At 37.9% G+C, this 22,180-nt stretch overlaps 2 protein-coding genes across 2 annotated transcripts; both read right to left on the reverse strand.

Annotated features, from left to right (window-relative positions):
- Positions 1–482: 482 nt before the first annotated feature.
- On the reverse strand, positions 483–12,545 carry mettl1 (methyltransferase 1, tRNA methylguanosine). Its single transcript, XM_004069122.5, has 6 exons — positions 12,337–12,545; positions 10,777–10,904; positions 10,502–10,686; positions 4,047–4,160; positions 1,835–1,936; positions 483–835 (listed from the first exon to the last, which is right to left on the reverse strand). The coding sequence occupies exons 1-6, from the start codon at positions 12,414–12,416 to the stop codon at positions 719–721; spliced, it is 726 nt and encodes a 241-aa protein (XP_004069170.1). The 5' UTR covers positions 12,417–12,545; the 3' UTR covers positions 483–718.
- Positions 12,546–13,194: 649 nt separating this feature from the next.
- LOC101162833 (E3 ubiquitin-protein ligase MARCHF9) lies at positions 13,195–21,699 on the reverse strand. The gene is made up of 4 exons (XM_004069246.5): positions 20,255–21,699; positions 16,704–16,859; positions 16,020–16,212; positions 13,195–15,081 (listed from the first exon to the last, which is right to left on the reverse strand). The coding sequence occupies exons 1-4, from the start codon at positions 20,606–20,608 to the stop codon at positions 14,762–14,764; spliced, it is 1,023 nt and encodes a 340-aa protein (XP_004069294.1). The 5' UTR covers positions 20,609–21,699; the 3' UTR covers positions 13,195–14,761.
- Positions 21,700–22,180: the final 481 nt, after the last annotated feature.

The raw sequence follows: 22,180 nt of genomic DNA on the forward strand, positions 1-22,180 counted from the left end.
GTGAACCGGATTGTTCAAAATCGACTATGAATCGTGTCTGCAACCACAAATTATGAAAGGAATAGAATTGTTGAACCCCTAAGACAAAGAGATGCAAGTTAAATATCAATGCAATTTTTGTGCTTCAATTTTTGTCTAATCTGATTAAGTTTTCCAGCGTCTGCTGTGGTTAAGGCAAGTGCCGTCCTGCTCATAACGACAGCCGCCTGCAGCGGCAGAAGTCTGACAGATAAAGAACACCAACCTGTAATGAGCACCTGGAATTACAAAAACAAACACTGAAAATTACTGTTTCTAGGACAGGATTGTCTGACGTGGACCTCACATCAATCCTTTGGTAAATGAAGATAAATAAATGTTCTTTGGCTGGAAATGTACCATAAATCATTAACTCTGAAGCCGAAAACCACCCAAAACAAACAGGCAAGATGTTAATAACTGTCTCGCTCCTTTTACAGAAAATAAAACACCACAGACTCATATCAGCAGAGACGCTTTACTCCTTTGAAGTGATTTACAAAATGAACCACGGAAACCTCCTTTCATGACTGTAGCACCTCAGAAGAGCTTTACAAAGCAAGTCAGAAGTATGGACTGAAACAAAAGTCAGGATTTACTTCTCATCTGCAAAAAAACATTTTCTTTTAAATAAAATTCTATCTGGTGAATTTAGAAGGCTAATAAAAAAAAGTCTCAGACGGGGGTAATCCTGCTCTCCTCAAGGTGAATCGTCAATCCTCCGAAAAACTGCCAGGAAATTCTTTCCTCCATTTCTTTGAACTTTCTTTCCTTCTTCGGTGCACGTCCCCAACCGGCTTACGATGAGGTCATCCACCTGCAAAATCAGGACAAGAAGGTTTTCTCATATGCTAAAGACGCTAGATGCTCTTTTTTATACTCAAAGTTTAACATTTTTAGCTCTAGTTCTTTAAAACTTTAAGGACAGCATCTATTAGTTTGGAATAAATGTAATACAGTTCATTGAGTAAAGCCTCTGTGCTGAACAGCTGGTGAGCCAACTTTACATTACTCTACAGATATGACCGAATGCTTCTGCACTTTTCCACAACTTGACCTGAAAAAAACCTTCAAAATCAAACAGACAAATGTTAAAATAAAATAGAACAAAGCTAAACATTTATGCTGAAAATAGGAAATGCTGCTAAGAAAGATCAGAAAATCCTATTGGAGCTCCTCAGGCTGTAGAGGTAAGCAAAGCTGGAGAACCTACACCATTTTTATAGTTATTGATCAATTCCAGAGTGCTCTAATTTAACACATCGAAAATTAAAACCTGCACTTCGTGGAGGCAATTGTCCTCAGTTCAGGCTTCCACGCCGTGCAGTGATTTTTAAAAATGCACACTACGTCGGCCATTAACCCTTACTTTGTACAGTCACACCATGTTAAAAATGTTTGGATCAAATTTGAGACAGTGAGTAAATGAGGAGCTTTTTTCCCCTGAACTCTCATGTCAATATTTTTGAATCTTAAACTAATATTGTAGAGAGCAAAAACGTAATAAATCACCCCAATTTATCATAATTGATACCATCTTTATCTCATAAAAGTATTATATTGCACAAATGTTTTGGGGGATTTCATCAAAGGGTTTAAAAAAACCATCTGAAAATGTGAATTTTCTAACAGTCATTAGACGTAGCAGGCTTTAGAGGGTAAAGTTCTTGGTAAAAAGGTTACGTATGTTCAAATCAGAACACCCTCCTATCAGATATCCTCGTTCCAACCTTTTTCCGTTCCCTGAACAGCAGGGACGCGAGCGCCAAACCGGTGGACTTCAAACAGAGCGGTGAAAGGTTCCACGTCAACATACCAGCTCTTCCTCCGTGACACGTGCAAACAGTGGATGCTCAGTGAAGTGCTTCACCATCCAGAGGTGGACCTCCTCCACATCTGTTATGGTGTACACCAAACCCTGTCATGGGAAGATATGTGGGGGTTATCATCACACTTTTGGGAAAAGCCAGCGAAAGGCTGCACGGTTGAGTTTAGGACTTTATCATCCACAAAATCACATTTCTACTTTGTCATAAATAAATGAACACATGTTGATTTTTTTCTCTCTTTTCTTTTTATGACCTCACAATTTATGTAAAAGGATAAAAATAGTCAACGGGCTGCACAAGGGTGAATCACCTGTGTCAATATGCTTTACTGTGGAGGGCGGACTGATAAAATTCATAGAAGACGGATTTCGTGGAAACTCTTGACGGTGGCACAGATTTTCATCCTGGTGCATATCAGCACGTATGACTCTTCTTTTCCCAGAGAGGGCAAGTCGGCCGTGGCAAACACTTCACACACATTTAGACTTTATCGATCTGTTTGGGATAACTGGGCTTCCAGCAGCTGATGCGGTACAGTAGAACAAAGGTGGCACACAGGGAGTCACCAGAGAACCACCAATAAAACAAACAACTCATCTGCATAAAACTAGAGTACAGAAAATGAATTATTTTAGCGCACCTCAGGGAGTGGACTCAGTTGCACACTTTCTCCCGATCTCCTTTCTAGGGAAGAAGTTGTCTATCGCTACACAGGTTCGTAATGGCAGGAACCACCCGCTATCTTAGCACCTCAATTACGACTGTCTGCTTCCTTCGACCACATTCTAATTTGAATTCAACACTGAAAAATGTGGTTTCAATCTGTTTCATGAATGATTCCTCCACCCACCATCTCTGCTTCAGCTGTGTGCCCATCACACATGTCTGTGAACGCACCGCTGTAGGCCCACACTAAGGGAAAAACAATAAAGTTACACAAGACACACAAGTCCGTCATTGTTCCCTCAGCCTCCACCAGCACTTGCGCTCTTTTAGAGCGTCTCAGCGGCTCGTAGACAGGGACTGGGTGTGTGGAGATCCAGCTGGAGGCCACAGCGCCTCCTCAATTCAGGAATTTGTATTGTGTTGTGTTGCATCATCATAGTGAAGAGTTCAGCAACGAAAATTTAAAAAAGGGTTTGGGTTAAGGCAAAAGTCTATGATCTTTGTAACCCCCCCCCAAAAAAAAAAAAAAGTCACGCTTTCTCACTTCAATGAAAATCACTTTTGGGGGGATTTTTTTTTAAGATTCAAAGATTTTTATTGTCATTGTGTTTCTACAACGAAATTTCCGATGGCACACAGTCGAAAAGGAAACAGTAGACATAAAAAGCCAATATAAAAAATATAAAAATCAAAAAAGTTCGTTAAGAAGTTCTTAAATAAAATGTCCTAATAAATAAACAGTGTTATTGCACATTCAGTGGTTTGTTATACTGAGAGAAGTCCGAGATGTTTTATTCCTATTGGCATTTTTCTAATAATGGAGGACATATATTAAACATTTCTGAGTATTTCATTATTCAAATTGTTGTGAATCAGGAGCAGACGAAAAAAAATTAGTTACATAGAAAATACGTTAATCCCAAGCTCCCCATTCTAATGGATCCACTTGTAGACTTCTAGATCCACGTTTGTCTTTGTTTTTCCTTGTCTGAGCCGGAATCTGGATCAGAACTGTACGGCTGGATAGCTCCGACATTGTTCGCCATTTTTAAGGAACTACTGCCGCTCTGCAACCTAGTAGATGTAATTGCTTTATAAGTCTCAAAATAATTCTCACTCTTAGAAACAGGAAAACTTTTCAAAAGCAGACTGAGCCTTTCAGGCTAAAAGGAAATTAGCCACCCAGCACAGTGGTGGTAGTATCATCCTAAGGGACAGCTTCTGTTACTGGATAGAAGCAGTTCAGCAACAGTGGATCTTCATCAAAGCCGTAAACTCTGATTACTTAAACTACTGTCTGGACCTAAAACCAATAAAACCTTTCAGGAATTATCCCAACCCACTTCTCCATTCCTCTCCTCTTCTGCTGCCATTCATCTGTAATGTGTGAGGGTTGCAGTTTTTTTTGCACTGTCTTGTTAAAACAAATCTGTGAAGGGTCTTGAAGGCATAACGTTCCTGTGCAACCCGGATGCACTATTTTCATGACCGCGTCCCTCGTAGACGCGGACGCGATCCAGCATTTATACGTACCCCAACTCTCAGCGTGTAGGCATATTCTGCTAACAGAGTGGGGCTGATGATCCTCCATTTATGCTTGGTCTTTTTAAAGTGAGGGTCAGGGAAGAGGAAGAACATTTTACTGAGCTAAAAGACAGAAAAGAAAAAGAGTGATGGTTAGGATGAACAGAAAGGAAGCAAGGAGAAACCGTTTATTGATTCCTCATGAAACAGTTGAGACACATATACTTAATATTCTGCTAAAACAACCATTTACAAAAAAACAACCCTTTTTAGTCTACTCTTGGTCTAAAAGGTTAGCATCAGCCTTATGCAGTGTCCTTTTGCATAAAATTGGGTTATGGCAAACAAGAAGCAGGAAGTGCCCGACGAGAATCACCCTGAAAAATGAAACATGGACTGTTTCTCCACATGTTTTAGACAAAAATAGATTTTCTGTTACTAAGCTACAGAAGAGGAATAGGGCCATGGAGAAAGATAAACAAAGGGCATAAAAAATTCTGACTTTAATCTCAGAATTTTGAGATCTCACAATTCTGAGATTTTTCCTTCTTTCTCCATGGCCCTAATCATCTTCTGTACTAAGCAGCTTTGGAAATCATTTAGGAATTTTTCTTGAACTGAGAAAATCTCTGACATGTTAAGGTGGAAAAAACAAATATTGACTAAAACACATATAGATCTTTACAATATAACTTAAAAAAAAAAGAAAATCCAAAAGGTCTCTACTGAACCAAGCAGATTATAAATCTTGTGTGGAGATGCTTTGTGTCAGTTTTGCACAAAGAAAAGTTTTATGTGTAGAAGTGAAAGCAATCTTACGACTTTAACTGCTGATTTTCTTTCACAATTCTGCAACTTCTTTGTCATAAAACGTAGACTTTTCTCATATTTTAACAAATTATTCATATTTCTGCACAACTCTAGTAAAGTTTTTTTTTTACTTATTATTCTGCAACTTTTTCCTGGTAAAACAGAAACTATTTTTTAATCATAATTTTGTATCCTTTTCCTAATAATTGTATGACTTTATTCTTTTTTTTTCAAACTTTTACAACTGTATTCTCGTAGACTTGATTTTTTTTCTCATAATGTCGTGATTTTGTTCTCGTAAAATTTACACCCTTTTCTTTCCAACACTATGAGACTTTATTCTCATATATACTTGTTTATTTTTTTCTTCTTCTACTCTGTCATAGTTATTCAAATACCAAGCTATTTTAATTTTACTTTTTTTTTTTTTTTTACAGGATTGTTGCTAGAAGTTCTGCTTCTGCAGAGGTTACAGGCTTCAGTTTACCTTAAACCTTGACTATCTTTTTACTTACCACGAAAAACAAGTTGGTTTCTGTTATTTTTTATACATCAATGATCATAAAACAAAAATAAAAAAGTATTACACGTCAAATTAAAAAAGAAAAAACCCAAAACAATCTCCAATTGTACTGTGAACGTGGCCTCCGTGTTATTTTCTGTGCTTGGCAGTTAAACTCTCTGGGTTGCAAAACTGGAAATTCCCTCCACGTCTCTGTTTTTGACAAGAGTACTATTGCAGGCCCCATTGATATTAGTCTGCCTGATATATTATGAATCCCTCCAGTCATTCTTTATTAGTTAAAATAAATAACATCTTGCATAGACGGAACGGTGTGCGGGTAATAAGTGGGGACAGCTGCAGCCTCGGGGGGCTCCTTTGCTGATGGGAGAAGGAAATCCTCGACTCTTTGTGTTGTTTTTTCTGTTACAAAATGTTCCAGGGAGAAGAAAAGAACATGTTTGGGGTGTTTGAGGGTTTGACACTCACAACATGCATGTGAGAGACTGGGGGCGATACTCTGAGCACTGAACTGGGTGGTCTTTTCTCATATCTTTTAATCATGAACGGTTGAAGAAACTTTTGATAGAGCGAGAAGCAGCAGATGTTAATCCCCCGTGAACGGAGGTTAAAACAGATTTGGGGCGCTTCGACGGACCAAACCGCCTCGTGGGTTTCTGTAAATCAATGCAAACTTGGCACAAATTGCTCGATATAAAAGGTATAAATACATCTGTGTCATTTAAAATGAACTAATAAACTTTAAAGGTACAATCATAAGGTGTCTTTATATGAAACATCTTTGAGATTTGCGTTTCATGAGTCACTTCAGCAGCTGCACCTTCACTCTCCTCATTTTCCAGTTTATATCCTCCCATTGGAGTTTTTATTATGCCTTTTTCATATGAAGGGTCCCAAAATTAACCCCGGCACACTAAACCCACTGTGTAATCTAATTCAAGTTTCAACAAGTCATAGATTACCGGAGTTAATTGGTAGGGATAAATGGCGTCTTGCACGGCTCGGCGCTCAGCTGATGCGACGCCTTACATGCCAGACAAAGAGCCCTTTGTTATAAAATCCCTGGATTTACTGTGCGTATACATTAATTCAGCCCATATGTTTAACACGAGGAAAAGAAGTATTTTTAATCAGAAATGCATGCTCTGTAGTTTTGCTTTTAGCTGATGCGAGGCCCTTCTAGGCCACATCACATGAGTTGTTAAAAGATAGAGAGGGGCCCCCTCTATTACGCTTATCGTTCACAGTTAGGCAGCATCCAATGATATTAACAACTAAATTTATTTTAAATAAAAAATACATCCAGTAAGATCTGAAAAAAATCGGTTTAGAGGAAAATTAAAACATTTAATTTTAACAATTATCTAAATCAGGGGTCTCAAACTCAATTTGCCTGGGGGCCACTGAAGGCAGGGTCTAGCTGAGGGAGGGCCGCAACTTCAGCACACGCACACACACACACACACACACACACACACACACACACACACACCCACACCCACCCACCCACACACACACACACACGCAACTTGTGTGAGTAAATTTGTATGGAACATGTACTATACTATTAACTATACTTTATTATCAACCGTTTTCCGTACAAAATTTATTCATAAAACTCTAATTCAAATAAAATAAAATACCTAAATTAAAAAATCAATAAGTAAATAAATCAGTAATACATTTCTGTTTGATTAGTCTTCTATCTCTGCTATATTCTAATATAAGTGTCCTTATTAACACAGTTCAGTTAAAACTGTTGAATTATAAGTATTAAACAAAAAAGAAGACTCAGATTCTACAGTTCTGTAACCTCCATCAATGGGTTCTTCTGAACACGGCTTCTCTTTCCTTCTTACTGTTGGACACTTGGCAGCACTTCCTCCCATTCAGCTGAGACCCTCAGTGTGGCTTAAAGATGATTGTCAGTAAATCTGGACTGCACTTGGACTTATTGAAATTTAAGGATAATACGATTATATGCTCCCAATTTTGAGTCTGTGTTGAATGTTTTTTTTTAAGTTCACTCTTTAAAACACAATCAGTAAAGGAGAAACAAAATTCAGTAACCATCTTTGGATTTTCTTTCTTATGGGTTTTTGCACATTTAAACCCTGGTCACAAGTTATTGTAAAGCAGCCGGTCAGCCACTCCTATATTTTCATATTTGAATTCAAACTGTGGTTAATAAAAGAACGGCCGCTGTTCATTGGAGATCGAAGAGATCAGAGAGGCTCAAAAACGGATGGAAATTCATGTTGGCGACACCAAATAGGTGCAGCCAAAATGCGCCATCAGCATGTTTGAGATCACCTGGTGTGTGACGTATGTTTTTGCTCCAACTTCACAAAAATATCACGAGAAAGGGGCGGGAGCAAGGCCCCAACCTACGCCAAGGCAGCTGGAAATTTAGTACTGCGCTGACTGAAAGCTGCCCAGATGACTACAAAACAATGCATTATGGGAAACGTCTCCTGACGGTTTTTGTTGTTGAGTGATCAAATAAATTAATTTAAAATACCTTGTAATAAAAAAATAGAAATAGAAATAGGCTACATTCAAAAGGCTACACACATTACAAAACATTGAAATAAATATATAAGATATAATGACATACATCATACTAAAGGGGGGAGGGGGGTTACATTAAAACTAAATTGAATGTTAAGGAAAACTCCAGCTTCCTGTTGTCCTTCAGTCACGCTGAAGCTTCGCATTCATCTCACCCCCACCCCCCAGCCTGGTCTCCAAAAACGATCCAGGCACGGCGCTGATTCGTCTCAAACACGTTTCTCGTTGCATTTTCCCCACGTATTTTTTAAGACTAATCTTGTTGTCGCTCGCACGTGTTTAATGTTAAAGCCCCGTTAGCTGTCACGCATGTAGGTGTGTCACATTTACTCTCCTCAGCTGGCCCATCTCCTGGGGGAGCGGTGGGCTGCAGTCACAGCCGAGCACGAGAACCGTTTGGTTGGGGTTGATACGCCGCCGTAACAATAACCTAAACCCTCCTCCGGGTCCGTGCGGCCCAGGAAAAAGTTCAGCACTGACTGCATTTATTTAGAAAATAACAAGCGAATAGACACTTTTCTAAAAAGGAAAGTAAGGAACTCCTTAATGTGTTCTGGGGCTGCAAATAGCGAGCGGGCCGCCAGTTTGAGACCCCCGATCTAAATGAAAAAAGTCTGGGCAAAAAAGTTTGTTATTTATCGTCCAATTCCCTCCCTTCTAATTTCTTTCCTGGTTTTAATAACTTTAAGTAAATGAAAAAAGTCGTTTGTAAAAAAAATAAATAAAAAAGAAAGATTAAAGAACAAAAAAAGGGTATTTATTGCAAAGCAGATTTAAAACGTGCACGAGTCTTCACTTTAAATGTTTTACATTGTCATGTGAGCAGAAAAATCACCAATTTTGTTTGTAGAACTAAAACAAATAGAAAACCATCTAAAAGATTTTTGGTCATACAAAGCACTTAGTCCCTTCAAATGTCCTGGTATCCCAGAACTCTAATTTCTTCCTTCCTTTAATTACTTATGAAAAGCAAAAACTAAGAAAGGAGACTTCTCTAACTTTTGTCATCTAAAAACTACTTTTTATTTTATTTTGTTATCTATTTGTCTAAAAGCAACAGTGGAAAAAATGTATTTTTCAATATAAGTTAGAAAAGGTTACATACGAGATGTTTTTCTTTCGTTGCAAGTGAAAATGTCTGACTATGGAACTTGAAGAATTTCTTTTGGTAACATTTCTTAAAATAAGTTGCAATATTTTGCCCCTTTAGGATAAAATTAAATCTTGAAATTAGCTATAAACACTCGGCTTTAGGTATATTTTCTTTAAAAATCCTAAATATGTTTTGCTTAAAAAAGGTTTTATATTTAAAGTCTGTATATACACTTTTGCCCCCAAGTATATACTATTTTAAGCAATACAGCAACCCAAATATCTGTATTTTTAGATCAAAATTATCTTAGAATAAGACAAAAAATTAGAGTTACACATTTTAAGATAAATTTGTCCACGAAAGTAATATGAGTCAAATTCCCCAACATGAAAGTTTTTTCCTTGAAACAAAACCACTCACCATCACCAATGAAACTTAAAAATAATATAAAAAGTAAATACAAACCTTGTTTTGCTCAAAGATCTAGGTACAAATAAGATTTTTTTTAAGATTAAATGAATGGAGATGATCTAGATTTGATGTTACGTCTTCTTAAAAATTTACTGGTAAATTAATTTAGTCATAAATATTTAATTTGAATCTGGAAACTGGACAGACAGACTTGGTGAGATGTTGTGTTTTTGCAGTGAAAAGCTCTCTGATCAAACCTGAACTTAGCATAAAGATGAATTATTTTAGTTCTTTTTTCTGAGAAAGTCTTTCTGCTCACCTGAGTTTTACAGATTAAAATCTAATCCTAATTCCTAATTAGATTTTTCATTTTAGTGAATTAGATTCAGCTCAAAGACAGAAAACAGCATCGGGAATATATGATGGAGAGAGTTCAGCAATTGGTCATCTTTGATTTGCAATGGTTTGTTTTAAGCAATCAAAGCAAGTATAATGCACACAAAGACGTATAGAATTTAGGATAATTTGACATTAAATCAAATTTGACATTGAAAGGGAATGGAAGGAAGGGAATTTATGTAATACCACCCCTGTTCTACCGCACCATTTTCATTCTATCATTTATCATTATCCAGTTCATAACTTTTTATCAGACAGAATTAAGAATCCTTTAGTATCAATAAATCACATGACAAAGATGAATTACTTAATTATTATGTAAAAACAGACAACTCTATTTCATAAATCAACATAGCACATGCAGATCAGTTATCTAAGATATGTGCAGATTATTTTTCATCATAAAACTCAATCATGAATCAATTTTCAATTTTTGGAGCAAGTGAAGTGATATAATTAGAGATCAATCACTTTAACCATTTTCAAAAATTGTGTAGGCAATCTTATTATTAAAATTATAAAGGTAATGCTGTGTTATGTTAACTAAGGAAGTCCCTGAACATCTCACAGGTAGAATAAAAGAGATCCATATAACCCATTCTTAACTTTCAAAGTAAAAGCTTTTTTGGGGAATATTTTTTACAGCACAAAACTTACCTGCCCTTTGAAAAAGAAGTTGGGCAGGTACTTCATGGCATTGCTTCGAAGGCAAGCGATGTTCCCATAACTCCCTGGGTTGGAGGCACGCAGCGACCGAATCCTGTCCTGCACATAATCCGACACCTTCACCCGGATCTCCATGCCCAGGATGAGTTTGTCAGGGAAGAGTGGAGATAATTCCACTGCAAAGTGCAAATAAAGTACAGACATGAGGTCAATAAAAAGCACAAGCATAAAAAAAAAAAAAAAATCAGACTAGTGGCTTAAAATACCCAAAAGTCCTCCATATCCACATCCGATGTCTGCAAACTCCACTCGAGGGGTTGCTTTGTCAGGCGTGTTGCCAGTCGTGAAGTCTGGATACAGCTTGGACCAGTCCATTTCCTGAGGACATACCGGACTGGAAAGGAAGAAATAGTGATAAAAAAGTCGTCAAATTAAGATAAAATTTGTGAATAAGATAAAATTAAGATAAAACAATTCTGCACACAAGCTCTCATGAACTACATTTGATACTAGAGCTGCATGATATGAGCAAAACTCGTGATATGCGATATTAGTGATCAATATTGCGATGATGACTTAACTTGCGATAAATGAATAAATAGCAAAAAAAAAAAAACATTTCCATTTCACAGTTTATTTAAAAATGAGTCAAAATAACTGAAATCATTCTCCAAATGACACTCGTCTACACAGGAGGCCAACATCTAACATAAAAGCTCCATCTGATTGGTCATAAAGGAATTTAATCAATTTGTTAAATAATTCAAACTGCCTTAAGATTGTTTTAGCACATTTAAGGTTTACAATTTATCGCGATTTCCCCCGACTTTTGCGATATGGAAATTGCACAGCTTGAAATTGCGATAACGATAAATTAGCGATTCATTGTGCAGGCCTATTTGATACGATATGGGTTTTTACACTGGAGTGCATCCTAAACACAACTTTTGTCCATGCAGTTACTCTGGATAAGTCTGGCCACCAAGGGTTAATATGTATCTTATAATTAAAAAAAACTTGTTTTTATTACAAGATACAAATATATACAAGGGATAAATCTAATATTTATCTGTACATACATATATTTTGAAAATGCACTTCTTTGTTTAACATCTGGTCCCAACTCTTTACAATCCAGTCTATTTGCTTGAGAATAAAGCATGGATGGTTGCATTTTTCATAATGAAGTTCCTTGTTTTTGAGGTATTTATTATTGCTTTCTTTATTGAATCCTAATAAAATGCAAACCGAGTAAAGAGAGAGATCAATCTCAAATGTGAAAAAGGAGAGATTATTAATATATATTTAAAAGTTTTCTAACAAATCTCAAAAAGAGAGTGATTTAAATACCATGTTATTATTATTATTATTATTAAAAATTAAACAGTCCCATTCAATTCTTAGTCTTGTTGTTTTTGTTAAAGTTATTTCTTTATAAATTGTATATCCTTATCTTTTACTTTTTAAATTAACTTTTATAATTGAAGGTCAGATGTTGTGGTGATAAACTTATAATGCATTGGAAAAATAAATCAAACTAAGAAACTTCATTAATTCATGTTTGAGTAAACTCTAAATTGGCTAAGTAACTATTTTTTTTGTTTAGCTTTATGACTGATGAAAACACTGACATGACAGAGCTTTAAATGTTCTTAAACATCTTAAATTTGGATTATTGCATTCTGATGTTTTAAACCAGAGCTGAAGAGGGGGTCTGTTACATGAAAAAAAGTTTATAATAATATATCAAGACTTTTATCACACAAAGAAAAAGAAAGCTCCAGAGTAAGTTCAATCAATGTATGTCGGTATGAGAATTGACTCACTATTCAAACGTGTGGTGCGCCATTGGGTTAGAATGGGCTCGCTGTCTGTAGAAACGCTTCTGCGGCATTGACGAGCTCATGATGAATAAATATAAATACGCTACTCTAGCGTGTCTTCAAATATTAAAAACTTAGGGAGAAAACCGCAAAAACACCGACTTTACAAGTCACGTTTGGGTGAGTCGCAGATATGTGACGTCACAACCAAGCGTCCTTTTAAGGTTGCCATGTTGGTTTTTAAAAGGACGTAATTTAAAAACCCTGTGGATTACAAATTGGATTTCCTTCATTAAGCAAAACAAAACAGCGAAATAGGAGAAAAGTTTAAGGACTAAAACTGTGCCACACAGTACAACGAACACGTAGGGGAAAAACTACATTTAATAACAATATCACCAGTGATTGCTTGGTTTTGTCCATAAAAATTAAATGTAAAAATGTAAAAAGCTTAATCAAACCAGATTAAATAATAAAGCTACTGTAAATTGACCATGGGATCAAATAGCTTTCTTTAGAAGCACTTAATTTCTAGAAAAAGGGGAATCAGTTTTTGTTATTTCTTCTGTAATAATTCAATTAACATTTTCAGTTTTGTCCTCATTAAAAGGAAATGATATAAATAATAATTTTTAAAAAGCATTGTCTCCAGCTATCAATGTTTAGTCATCCTATGAGTAAGGAAGGAGCTTCAAACTAGCTTTAAAACACCATATGCATGACATGTGTTTCAGAATAAAGGCGTCAACAAATCACAGGTTTCAACTCTTTCCCCGTAAACTGTGAGCAACCAGCTTCACCATAGCTATCAATATCCAGCAACAATTAAGCACCACACAGAAATTTGTAATCGGATTTACACGAACTGGGTTTTATTGGTTGGATTTGAAGGCCATTTGAATCTTAATGCAGCTTTCTTTGATAATCCAGAATAGGCCTTTGACTGAGTCACCGAAAAACCTGTGGATGGTAGCTCCATGTCTTGAGTAACAGCAAAAAAAAATGAATATGAGAGAAAACCTCCTGTTCACTGTGCAATTGTTTTCTTCTCATAAGTAAAGTCTTATGAGCTCCTAAGACTTGAGAACCCAGCTACCTCCAGAGCTAAGAAGAAACAGAGGTTACTTCATAAGTCAGTCAGCAGGTTCAGCCTTCAGAGTCTTCTTGAAGTGGTTTCAGCCAACATGTCAATGCACAGGGCACAAAGAAACATTTACATCTAAAACAGAAGCACAACCAAGAATAAAATGGAATGAACAAATTCTTCTTTTGAACCAGGCTATATTTACTGTTTGTAATTCTCATTTACATGGCACAGACATGATTTTGTTCACAGTAAAATAAAAATGTTTTCACTGTGTGATGGCATAACTTTTTTCTCTATCAGAGTTTGTATTTTTTAATTATATGTCAGCTTTAAATAGGAATATTAAAATAAGTTTAACAGAACAACAAAAATCTTGGTAATTACATTTACAATCTTTATTGTACAAATGTACAAACAAGCAAATTTCTAAACATCTTTTAAATGTTGTTTTTCTTTATTGTTTTATTTATGAGAAGCCCACTGTTAATTTGAAGACCCACTCCAATGAAAAGTGTGGTTCTGGTGTTTTTAATGTGTCATTGTGATATTTTTCTAATGATGGAGGGCACATTTAAGGAAAATCAATATTAAAATTGCATTTCTAAGTATTCTTTGATTAATCAGGAGCATGTGAAGAAATGCCATTTGAAAAGGAACTTGTTTGTGACGAAGTAAGTCACAAACGATTAAGCTCCCTGCTTTGCTCCATTCTGATGCATCGACTTGTAGACAACAAGATCCATTTGTATTCCTCATCTGTAAGGCAATCCGGAAAGTGTGTAAAAAGAAGGTGATAGCAAGTGGGGGCGGGCTTGATCTGCGTCAACAGTTCTGCCTAAAACTCAGAGGTGAATTAAACTCCTATGCTGCTCTGCAGATATCTAAAACATAATCATGATTCAAAGAGCACTGGGAGCGCTTTTACAATGGGTCAAAAGATTGGAGTGGGACTTTACCTATTACACAGTAAAAGCATAGGGGGTGTTTTTTTTGTTTTTGTTTGAACCATAATTTTGAGCCTGCGTGCACGAACTCCTGAGGCAGAAAGTCATTTCTGAAAAACAAGGTTTGGTGTTTGGGATGAAATCTGAGGAGAGACAAGATTAAACAATGCCCAAAGCAATTTAGAATTACTGTTGATGTGGCACAAAATGTTAAAAGATTCAAAAAATCTTTTTTTTTTTTTTTTAATGGTTTACTTGTTACCCAGTTTTTCATTTTTGACTCTCGATCTGAATGCATAAGAATCTTGGGCGCATTATGGGACACGACAGTTCCAGGCAGTGTCAAGATCATTTTCCAAAAATGCCCTGACAACAGTCTTCTTTAGCAATGGTGGCATCAAACCGTGGTCACTCTCATGACGACCTCCTGGTTGCTCGTGTTCAGGTTGTTTGGTCTCAGGTGTCTCAGGATGTGTAAAACCGTGTAGCCACAGGAACGGCTGAGAATAGTCCTGACATGCTGGCGCGCCCCCTGGCCCCTGTCCCTCTCAACGCTTGAGGAGTTCCTCTCAAGTCGAGCAGCAGATTCAGGACTGGAACCGGTGGGGTCAGCTAAGTCCTTCGCTTTTTCATAGTTCAGCACTTTCCACTTCTGGTTCGCTGCCCGCCAGCGCTTAAAGATCCGGTAGACAGATGATCCTTCGTGGATTATCAAGCCTGGGTGTTTAAAACAAAAGGGTGTTAAGGTTTAGGAAGGGAATGGTGTTATCGACACACAAACAATTGTTTGCTCGACAACACAGAGCTCAAAAAGGTACATGAAGTACTGAGTGTGATTGATTGGTTCGGAATTAAGGAAATGCAGAGAGGTGCTGCCAAATGCGTTGCAGGAGTTAGAAAATAATTGGTAACAGTAATAGGAAATTGTCATTTTTCCATTTTGTTTTTTTAAATCAGTGTTTTTGAACCTGTGGCCTGCGGTATACAAGTGTGCTGTGAGAGATTGTCAGGTGTACAGTAAGAATTTATTTAATTTCCCCTGATTGATAAAAAAAACATTTACCATTGCTAACATGTCTTTCAAACAGGCCGACGTTTCACAGTGAAATCTGAAAAATCATAAAAGACTTTCTTCTTTGCGTTTATTTGATTTTTATTCCAGACGCTTTGTTAAGAATGACTGATGCAGACTACAGAGTTTCCTTCTTTAAATATACGTACATTTTGGTGGGAGGTGTGCCTTTTTATTTTTATCAAGGAAAAAGGTGAACCACAGCTCCAAAAAGGTTGAAAAATTCCCACTTCAAGAAGTTGTTCAAATTTTGCCAATTTTGGAAGTTTTTTTGGGTGTTGTCCAAATAAAAACAAAAACAAAACAAAAGTAAAGAAAATCTTTGGGAGTCTTTGAGTTGCAGGGAGCACAGCTAATGATTCTTTACCTGCAACACATTTTTTTGTCAAATAAAGGACAAAAGTCAGCCAAAGATGGATGGATGGATGGATAGATGGATGGATGGATGGATGGATGGATGGATGGATGGATGGATGGATGGATGGATGGATGGATGGATGGATGGATGGATGGATGGATGGATGGATTCAGACTGACACAAATCCTGATTCAACAATTTTGGTTTGCAATATCTTTGTCTTACCCACACAAACTACATCCATGAATCCATACATCCCATAGCATATCTGGAACAGCAGGTCCTGCCGCTGCCATTTTGCTGAGTGACTGAGAGATGACCACACCAACCAAGACACGCTGGCACAGAGGAACAAGGAGCCCAGGATGATAGCTGCAATCTGCACCTTTTCAATCACAGTCAGGGGGATGGGCTGCCACTGCAGACAAGAGGAGAGATCTTTTTTCAAGCTAAAATTGTGCTTTAAAAAGTCTTTCTGTTTGATTAGTTAATATGAGTTTGTCTCCACCTACGTTTTTTTCCCCGTCCTACATCTGTCATCTTGTTTTTGACAAAGTGTGAGAGTTCAGCTCAAAAACAAAACCATCAGCGATTTGTCCTTCATCATAGTGTCACATTTTTCTCCTTCAGAATGAATCCAGATGATCCGAGAGGTAAGTAACATTACAGTTTCTGGCACCTTTTTCTTTTTTTCTTTTGCCTGCTGAAGAATCTGGAGATGAGTGTGTGGTTGCCACAGACAGAAGGGTGACGGTCTTAAACTCAGTGCTGTAATGCAACAACATTCTCCTAAGCACTCTTCTCCTTGCATGACTTTATCTATTTATTTATTTATTCATTTTCAGTTTTTAAGCTTGACAGTCTAAATGAAGCACAGCAGAGCCGGCTGGAGCAGCGGTCTGAGTGTACCTGCAGCGGATTTTTGGTGTTGATGGCCAGGACTTGGTACTTGAAGTGGCAGATCTCACAGCTCCAGGAGCCCCTCTCACTGATCCAGCGGATGAGGCAGGTCTGGTGACTCCAGCGCACTGAGCCGTCACAGCGACACGGGCTCAACATCTCCCCCTGCAGGCAAAAACGAGCAGCTGCATCAGGAGGTTTCAACAGCAAAAATAAGATCCATCTGTCCATCTTCTCAACCTGCTGTGTGCCTTTCGGGGTCACGGGGCTGCCAGAGCCTAACCTAGATACTGGTACACAGTAGACAGGTCACCACCAGTCTATTGTAAGGCCACACAATCACACACCCATACACTCTCAGTCACACCCAGGGACAATTTAGAGCTGGGATGGGAAATTTCCTGCTCTGCCAAGACATAATTGGTTGGACACCACTGATCCAGGTAATTAGCCATGAGTAAGGTACGAATACTTGGAAAACATGCAGAAACACCGGCCCTTACGGCCTGGAGATCCCCCTGATTCTCATAAATTAAGAAATATTCAGGTATTATGAAAATTGCTGCTGGTGCTATTTTCTACAATTTCATTGTCCAAGTAGACAATGACAATAAAGGCATATCTATCTATTGTCTCTGTAACAATAAGTTGTGATAAAAACAGTTCTATCATTTTACATGTGTTGTGTAAATGCTTATTCTGAGAATCTTTCAGTGTCTAAATATTTTTTATATTAGGATATAGAAATTAGGAATTCTTTCATAATTTGTTTATAGTTCCAAAAATTATGTGGCAATGATATCTGCTGTATCAATGATATCTCATTTTTGTGTGGCCTGGATTGAGTTTAGTGCTCATAATAACACAGATGAAAACCTAAAGGTGACACACATATTTCATTTATTCCAATAAAGGTGCAGAAGCTTCAAACAAAAGTGCTCCTTGCATGTTACATGCAGCTCGTGCATTATTCTCTATGACAAAGAGATGAATTATCTCCACAGAAGTAAGGAAGGACCCTGTATCTGCAGCTTCTATTTTAAGAACCCTCTGATATCGTCTTCGGCTTGACAGTCTTTCTGACTTCAGAAAACTCCAGTCCGCTGCAGTTCTATTGTTACTTGATGCTACTTTCAACATTATTTGTCTTTCTCTTTTTGACAGCTGCTGATGCTTTGCCTCTCGTTGCTGTGAGGTGATCACACATCTTTCAAACAGTTGAATAAATGAACTAAAGTTCGAATATTTTGGTGCATCCCAACATCACACAAAGTAGGAAAAAAACACCCGTCACTGATTCTTAAAATTTTCAGTTGATTAGCTTTTTTTCTTTTTCCTTTTTTAAATATATATTTTAAAATCTTTTTCGCACTTCTATGTGTTTGAAGACACTAAATAGATATTTTTAGCAGTAGAATATCATATATTTCTTGATGGTAGCAATAAATTATTGCTGTGATTAATCAAAAGTTTTGAGAAAATCACAAAAATCACTAGAGGGCTGTATTTATCTGCTTGTTTACAACTCATAGGTGGGTAATGATTTTAGATTAATCAGTTTTAGAAGGAGGTTTCTATTTAAATGACTAATTATGGCTGAAAATTAAAGTTCAAGTCAGCATCAGAAAGACATAATCATTATGTTAGACTAATTAAAAGAGTTTGCTGATTTTCACAGGAAAATAAAGCTGAAAGATCTTTTCTCAAGGTATTTCATGCTCGACAGCTGGTGAGTAGTTGGAGAACATATCGTGAGCTGCAAACATTAAAAGCATGCATTTTTAATGCCGTGACAGCGGGAGACGTTCTTGGTGCATCAAACTCTGTGAGGCTGGTTCTTAATAACTTACATCTGAATTCTGTTTTCCTCCCTCATCCCTGCTGTTTTTCAGCCTCAAACAAAATCATCGGACATCTGGAGAAGGTCTTTGCTGTCAGAGTGAAACTCAGACCAACAAATCTCACATACATTTCATTATATATGCTCTCAAAATCTCTGAGTAGGGATTTTAATTAGCCAGACATCTAGAGAGGAAGCAAAACCTTAAGAGGCCTGTCTGCTCTTTAAGCTTGACTTCATTCCCTGGATTTAACAAGCTCTGATCCACACGCTAAGGAAAAAGATCTTCGGTGTAAATTTTTTTGAAACAGTTACTGCAGTCATTTCAAACATGTTCTCCTTAAAATTAGTATCTGTGCTCCATGTAATCACTGTCTGGGTCAAAAAATAAAGGCGAAGAATAAACAGAGCAAACCCAGCCGCCCAATTTCACCTAATGACAATAGTGCATTTTTATACCCACTCTGACGAAAATGGTGTTTTTGTTCTTGTGGCATTATTCTGATGATGGGGGACATACTGTATATTACGAAGATTAAGATTTAATTCAATTTTTGAAGTTTATTTACTAAAATCAATGCAAATCAAGAGCAAACGAAAACATGCGGTTTGAAGAAGATCATATTTGTGAAGTAGATAATATGATTGGTGGGCAACAAACTCCCTGCTCCGATGCATTCACTTGCAGACAAATAGATCCGTGTACGTCTTTTTCTCATCCGAGCAGGTATCTGGATCAAAACTGTGCAGCTGGATAGCTCCAATATTGCTCGCCTTTTTTGTTGCACCAGTTAGGTTGGGGGTGTGAGGGGCTATAATAGGAGGGCATATAAACAGAGAACTCTCAGTTATAGGTGACAGGAAGGGAAGTGCCAACGGTCAACGGAAACGGAAAATTCTCAGAGGTAAATTTCTAATGAACTCCTGCTGCTCTAAAGAAACTATGTCCTAGAAAAAGACTAAAAAGGGCATAATTATAAATAAAAGACAACTGGCAACCCTTTTAAAATAGATTAAAAAATGAACAGAGTGGGACTTTAAGGAGGAAAAATATTTGTAATCACTTCTTTTTAATGTAAAAGTAAATTAATGAATAAAAGACAGTGTAGGAATTAATATTTACAGAGCAGGGTTTACGGTTAGCTGCTGAGAATTTTTTATTTAAAAAAACGATTTAATGGATTCTTACTGATCACTGATCAAAAGTGAAACCAACACAACTGATGTGAGCCATGCATTCACTTGCAGACACAGTGTTCCTTTTGCAACACAAAAGTGAAGACTGCAAACCTGAATTCTGCTGATTCCCCCTCCCTCCGAGCCCGTGGGAGAAAATTAAGGTGGCTTAGAAAAGACTTGAAGTGTTTAGGAGGCCAACTCTGGACAGTGATGAGTTCAAGTTGCAGAAAAAGACTTCACAACACAGTACAGTTCAAATGGTAGATTTGTTCAAAAGCAAATTAGAAAGGAAATGATTCAGGAAACACCCAATTCTGAGAGCATCTGCTTTAAAATCACAACAAGTGTCATTTGGGCCAACATAGCAATCACAAAAAAAAACTTAGAACGCTTAGAGGTCTAAGTTTGGTGGGATCAATGATGTTAGTTTCAGATAAAAGATGTTTTGTACATAACATCCTGAAAAACACGGAGAAACCTGGAAGATGAAGACCTGCTGGAATGATGGTTTCTGGTCAGCATTCTAAATTCTCAAATTTACCTTCTCAGGTCCCTGGAAGCAGATCCGGCACTGCGGCGTCTGCACTCCTATTTCAGAGACACTCAGGAGAGAGGCTCCATCCAGGCCCCCTTTATGGTATTTGGCTCCTTCTGCATCCTCAAAACTGACACTGATGGGTTGTGGGTCTGACCCATAGTTCTCCCCATCATCGTTTTCATCATCATCCAGACGAGAGCAGCTAATGTGTGGCCAACCACAGCTGCCGAAGGCCAGCCCCCTCATCCTCGACGGTGTGTCCGTACCTGTCCCTGCGTCAGTCCTGCTGGGTTCAGAGCTCATCAGTAGCAACACCTTGAAATCGCTGAAGAACATCCGGATTTCAAACTTGAACATGCTTCAGCAGCTTTAACGTACACAACTGCTTTTTTAAACAAAACAAGCTCCAGAGGCTCCTCTCTCTTTCACATTATAGTCAATATATTGTTTTTTTCTTCTGTTTTTATGATCATTTTTAGTGAATTTCCTCCATTCAAGCCCAGAGAGCAGAGCTGTGATGCAAAAAGCATGTGCAGGACATGATAGGCTGTTAGATCAGCTCTTTGCATATCCTGTTGTTATAGCATGTGCACTGCAGTCCAGCCAATGGGGAGGGACCATTCTTCGGGGAAATTATGTCGGGATTTAATGGAGCCACTAACGTAAAAGTCAAGCGTCTTCCTCCTCATCAAATCGTTTTTATGGATGTAAAAATGATTAACGGTTTTCTTATGTGTCAATAGTGAAATAAAACTGCTAAAGGTTGATAACAAAATATTTCTTCTTTGTCAAAGACCGTCTGAAGCTTGACATTCTGTCTGTCAAGCTGTTTTTGTTTGAGTCAAAGGAAGTAATTGGAGACGAGAGCAGAAATCTGCGTCCTTTGTTGTCTCGCAGCGGCATTCATCAATTCACAGATCATCAAAATCCTGCAGGTTTTATTCCCGCTGCCGGAAGCAGGTACAGCAGAACAAAGTTAATCATCCAGAAGAAGAGGAACAATTTAATGGGGGGAAAAAAACCCCGTCTCTTCGCCACACAGACCAGGAAGACAAAGAGAGTCGCTATGCAGATTCCTGCAAACCTGGGATGCGCCCCCGGCGGAGTTGCTGCCCCCCGACGGGATCCTCACACGAAATCCTTCATCCTCCTCTGTGCTTCTTCACCGAATCACACGGTGGCCTCCGGCAACGAGTGGGACAACGAAGTGCCACTTCACGTGACTGACTCCAGAAAGGTACCTGGTTAGGCGGATGTTTTTCCTTCCCTACAATTTTGAATTTCAGAACAGTTTGGAGCATCTTCGACCTGGAATGTGAACTTCATTATCAGTTTCCCCGTGAATGCTCCTGGGATCCGAGCAGATTGATGGGGAAAGAAAGAGCTCCATCCATAGAAGGCGCTGCGCCGACTGTGGCTGCTGTCCAAGGTGCTGATATTCCTGTGACGTGCAGCCCACGTGCTCATGCATGTTTATCCCAGAAAGGAAACAGTCGTTAGAGACCCACTCCGATGGAAATCGCCTTTTTGGTGTTTTTGACATGTTCGTGTGGCATTTTTCTCACGATGGAGAACATATCATATAGAAATTAAGCTTCAAATTGCATTTTTGAGTATTTCTATATTTACATCTATGTGAATCAGGAGCAGACGAAAAATGCCTTTGAAAAAGAGCTTATTTGTGACGTAGTAAACACTTCCTGCTTACTACTCTGCTCCATTCTGATGCATCAACTTGCAGACAAGTAGATCCATGTAGATCTTCGTTTTCTCGTCCGAGCTGGCATCTGTGCGGCTGGATAGCTCTGATATTGCTAACCACTTTTGTTACAAAGGTAATGTTAGCTTGGTGTTGTGAGGGGCTGTAAGCTAGCTGAAGAGAAAAGAGTGTAAAGGGATGAACGATTGGAAAAGGGGGCGGGCTTGCTC

Source organism: Oryzias latipes, chromosome 5 (assembly GCF_053564925.1).
Source record: "Oryzias latipes strain Hd-rR chromosome 5, Olatipes_Hd-rR_3.1".
Taxonomy (NCBI): domain Eukaryota; kingdom Metazoa; phylum Chordata; class Actinopteri; order Beloniformes; family Adrianichthyidae; genus Oryzias; species Oryzias latipes.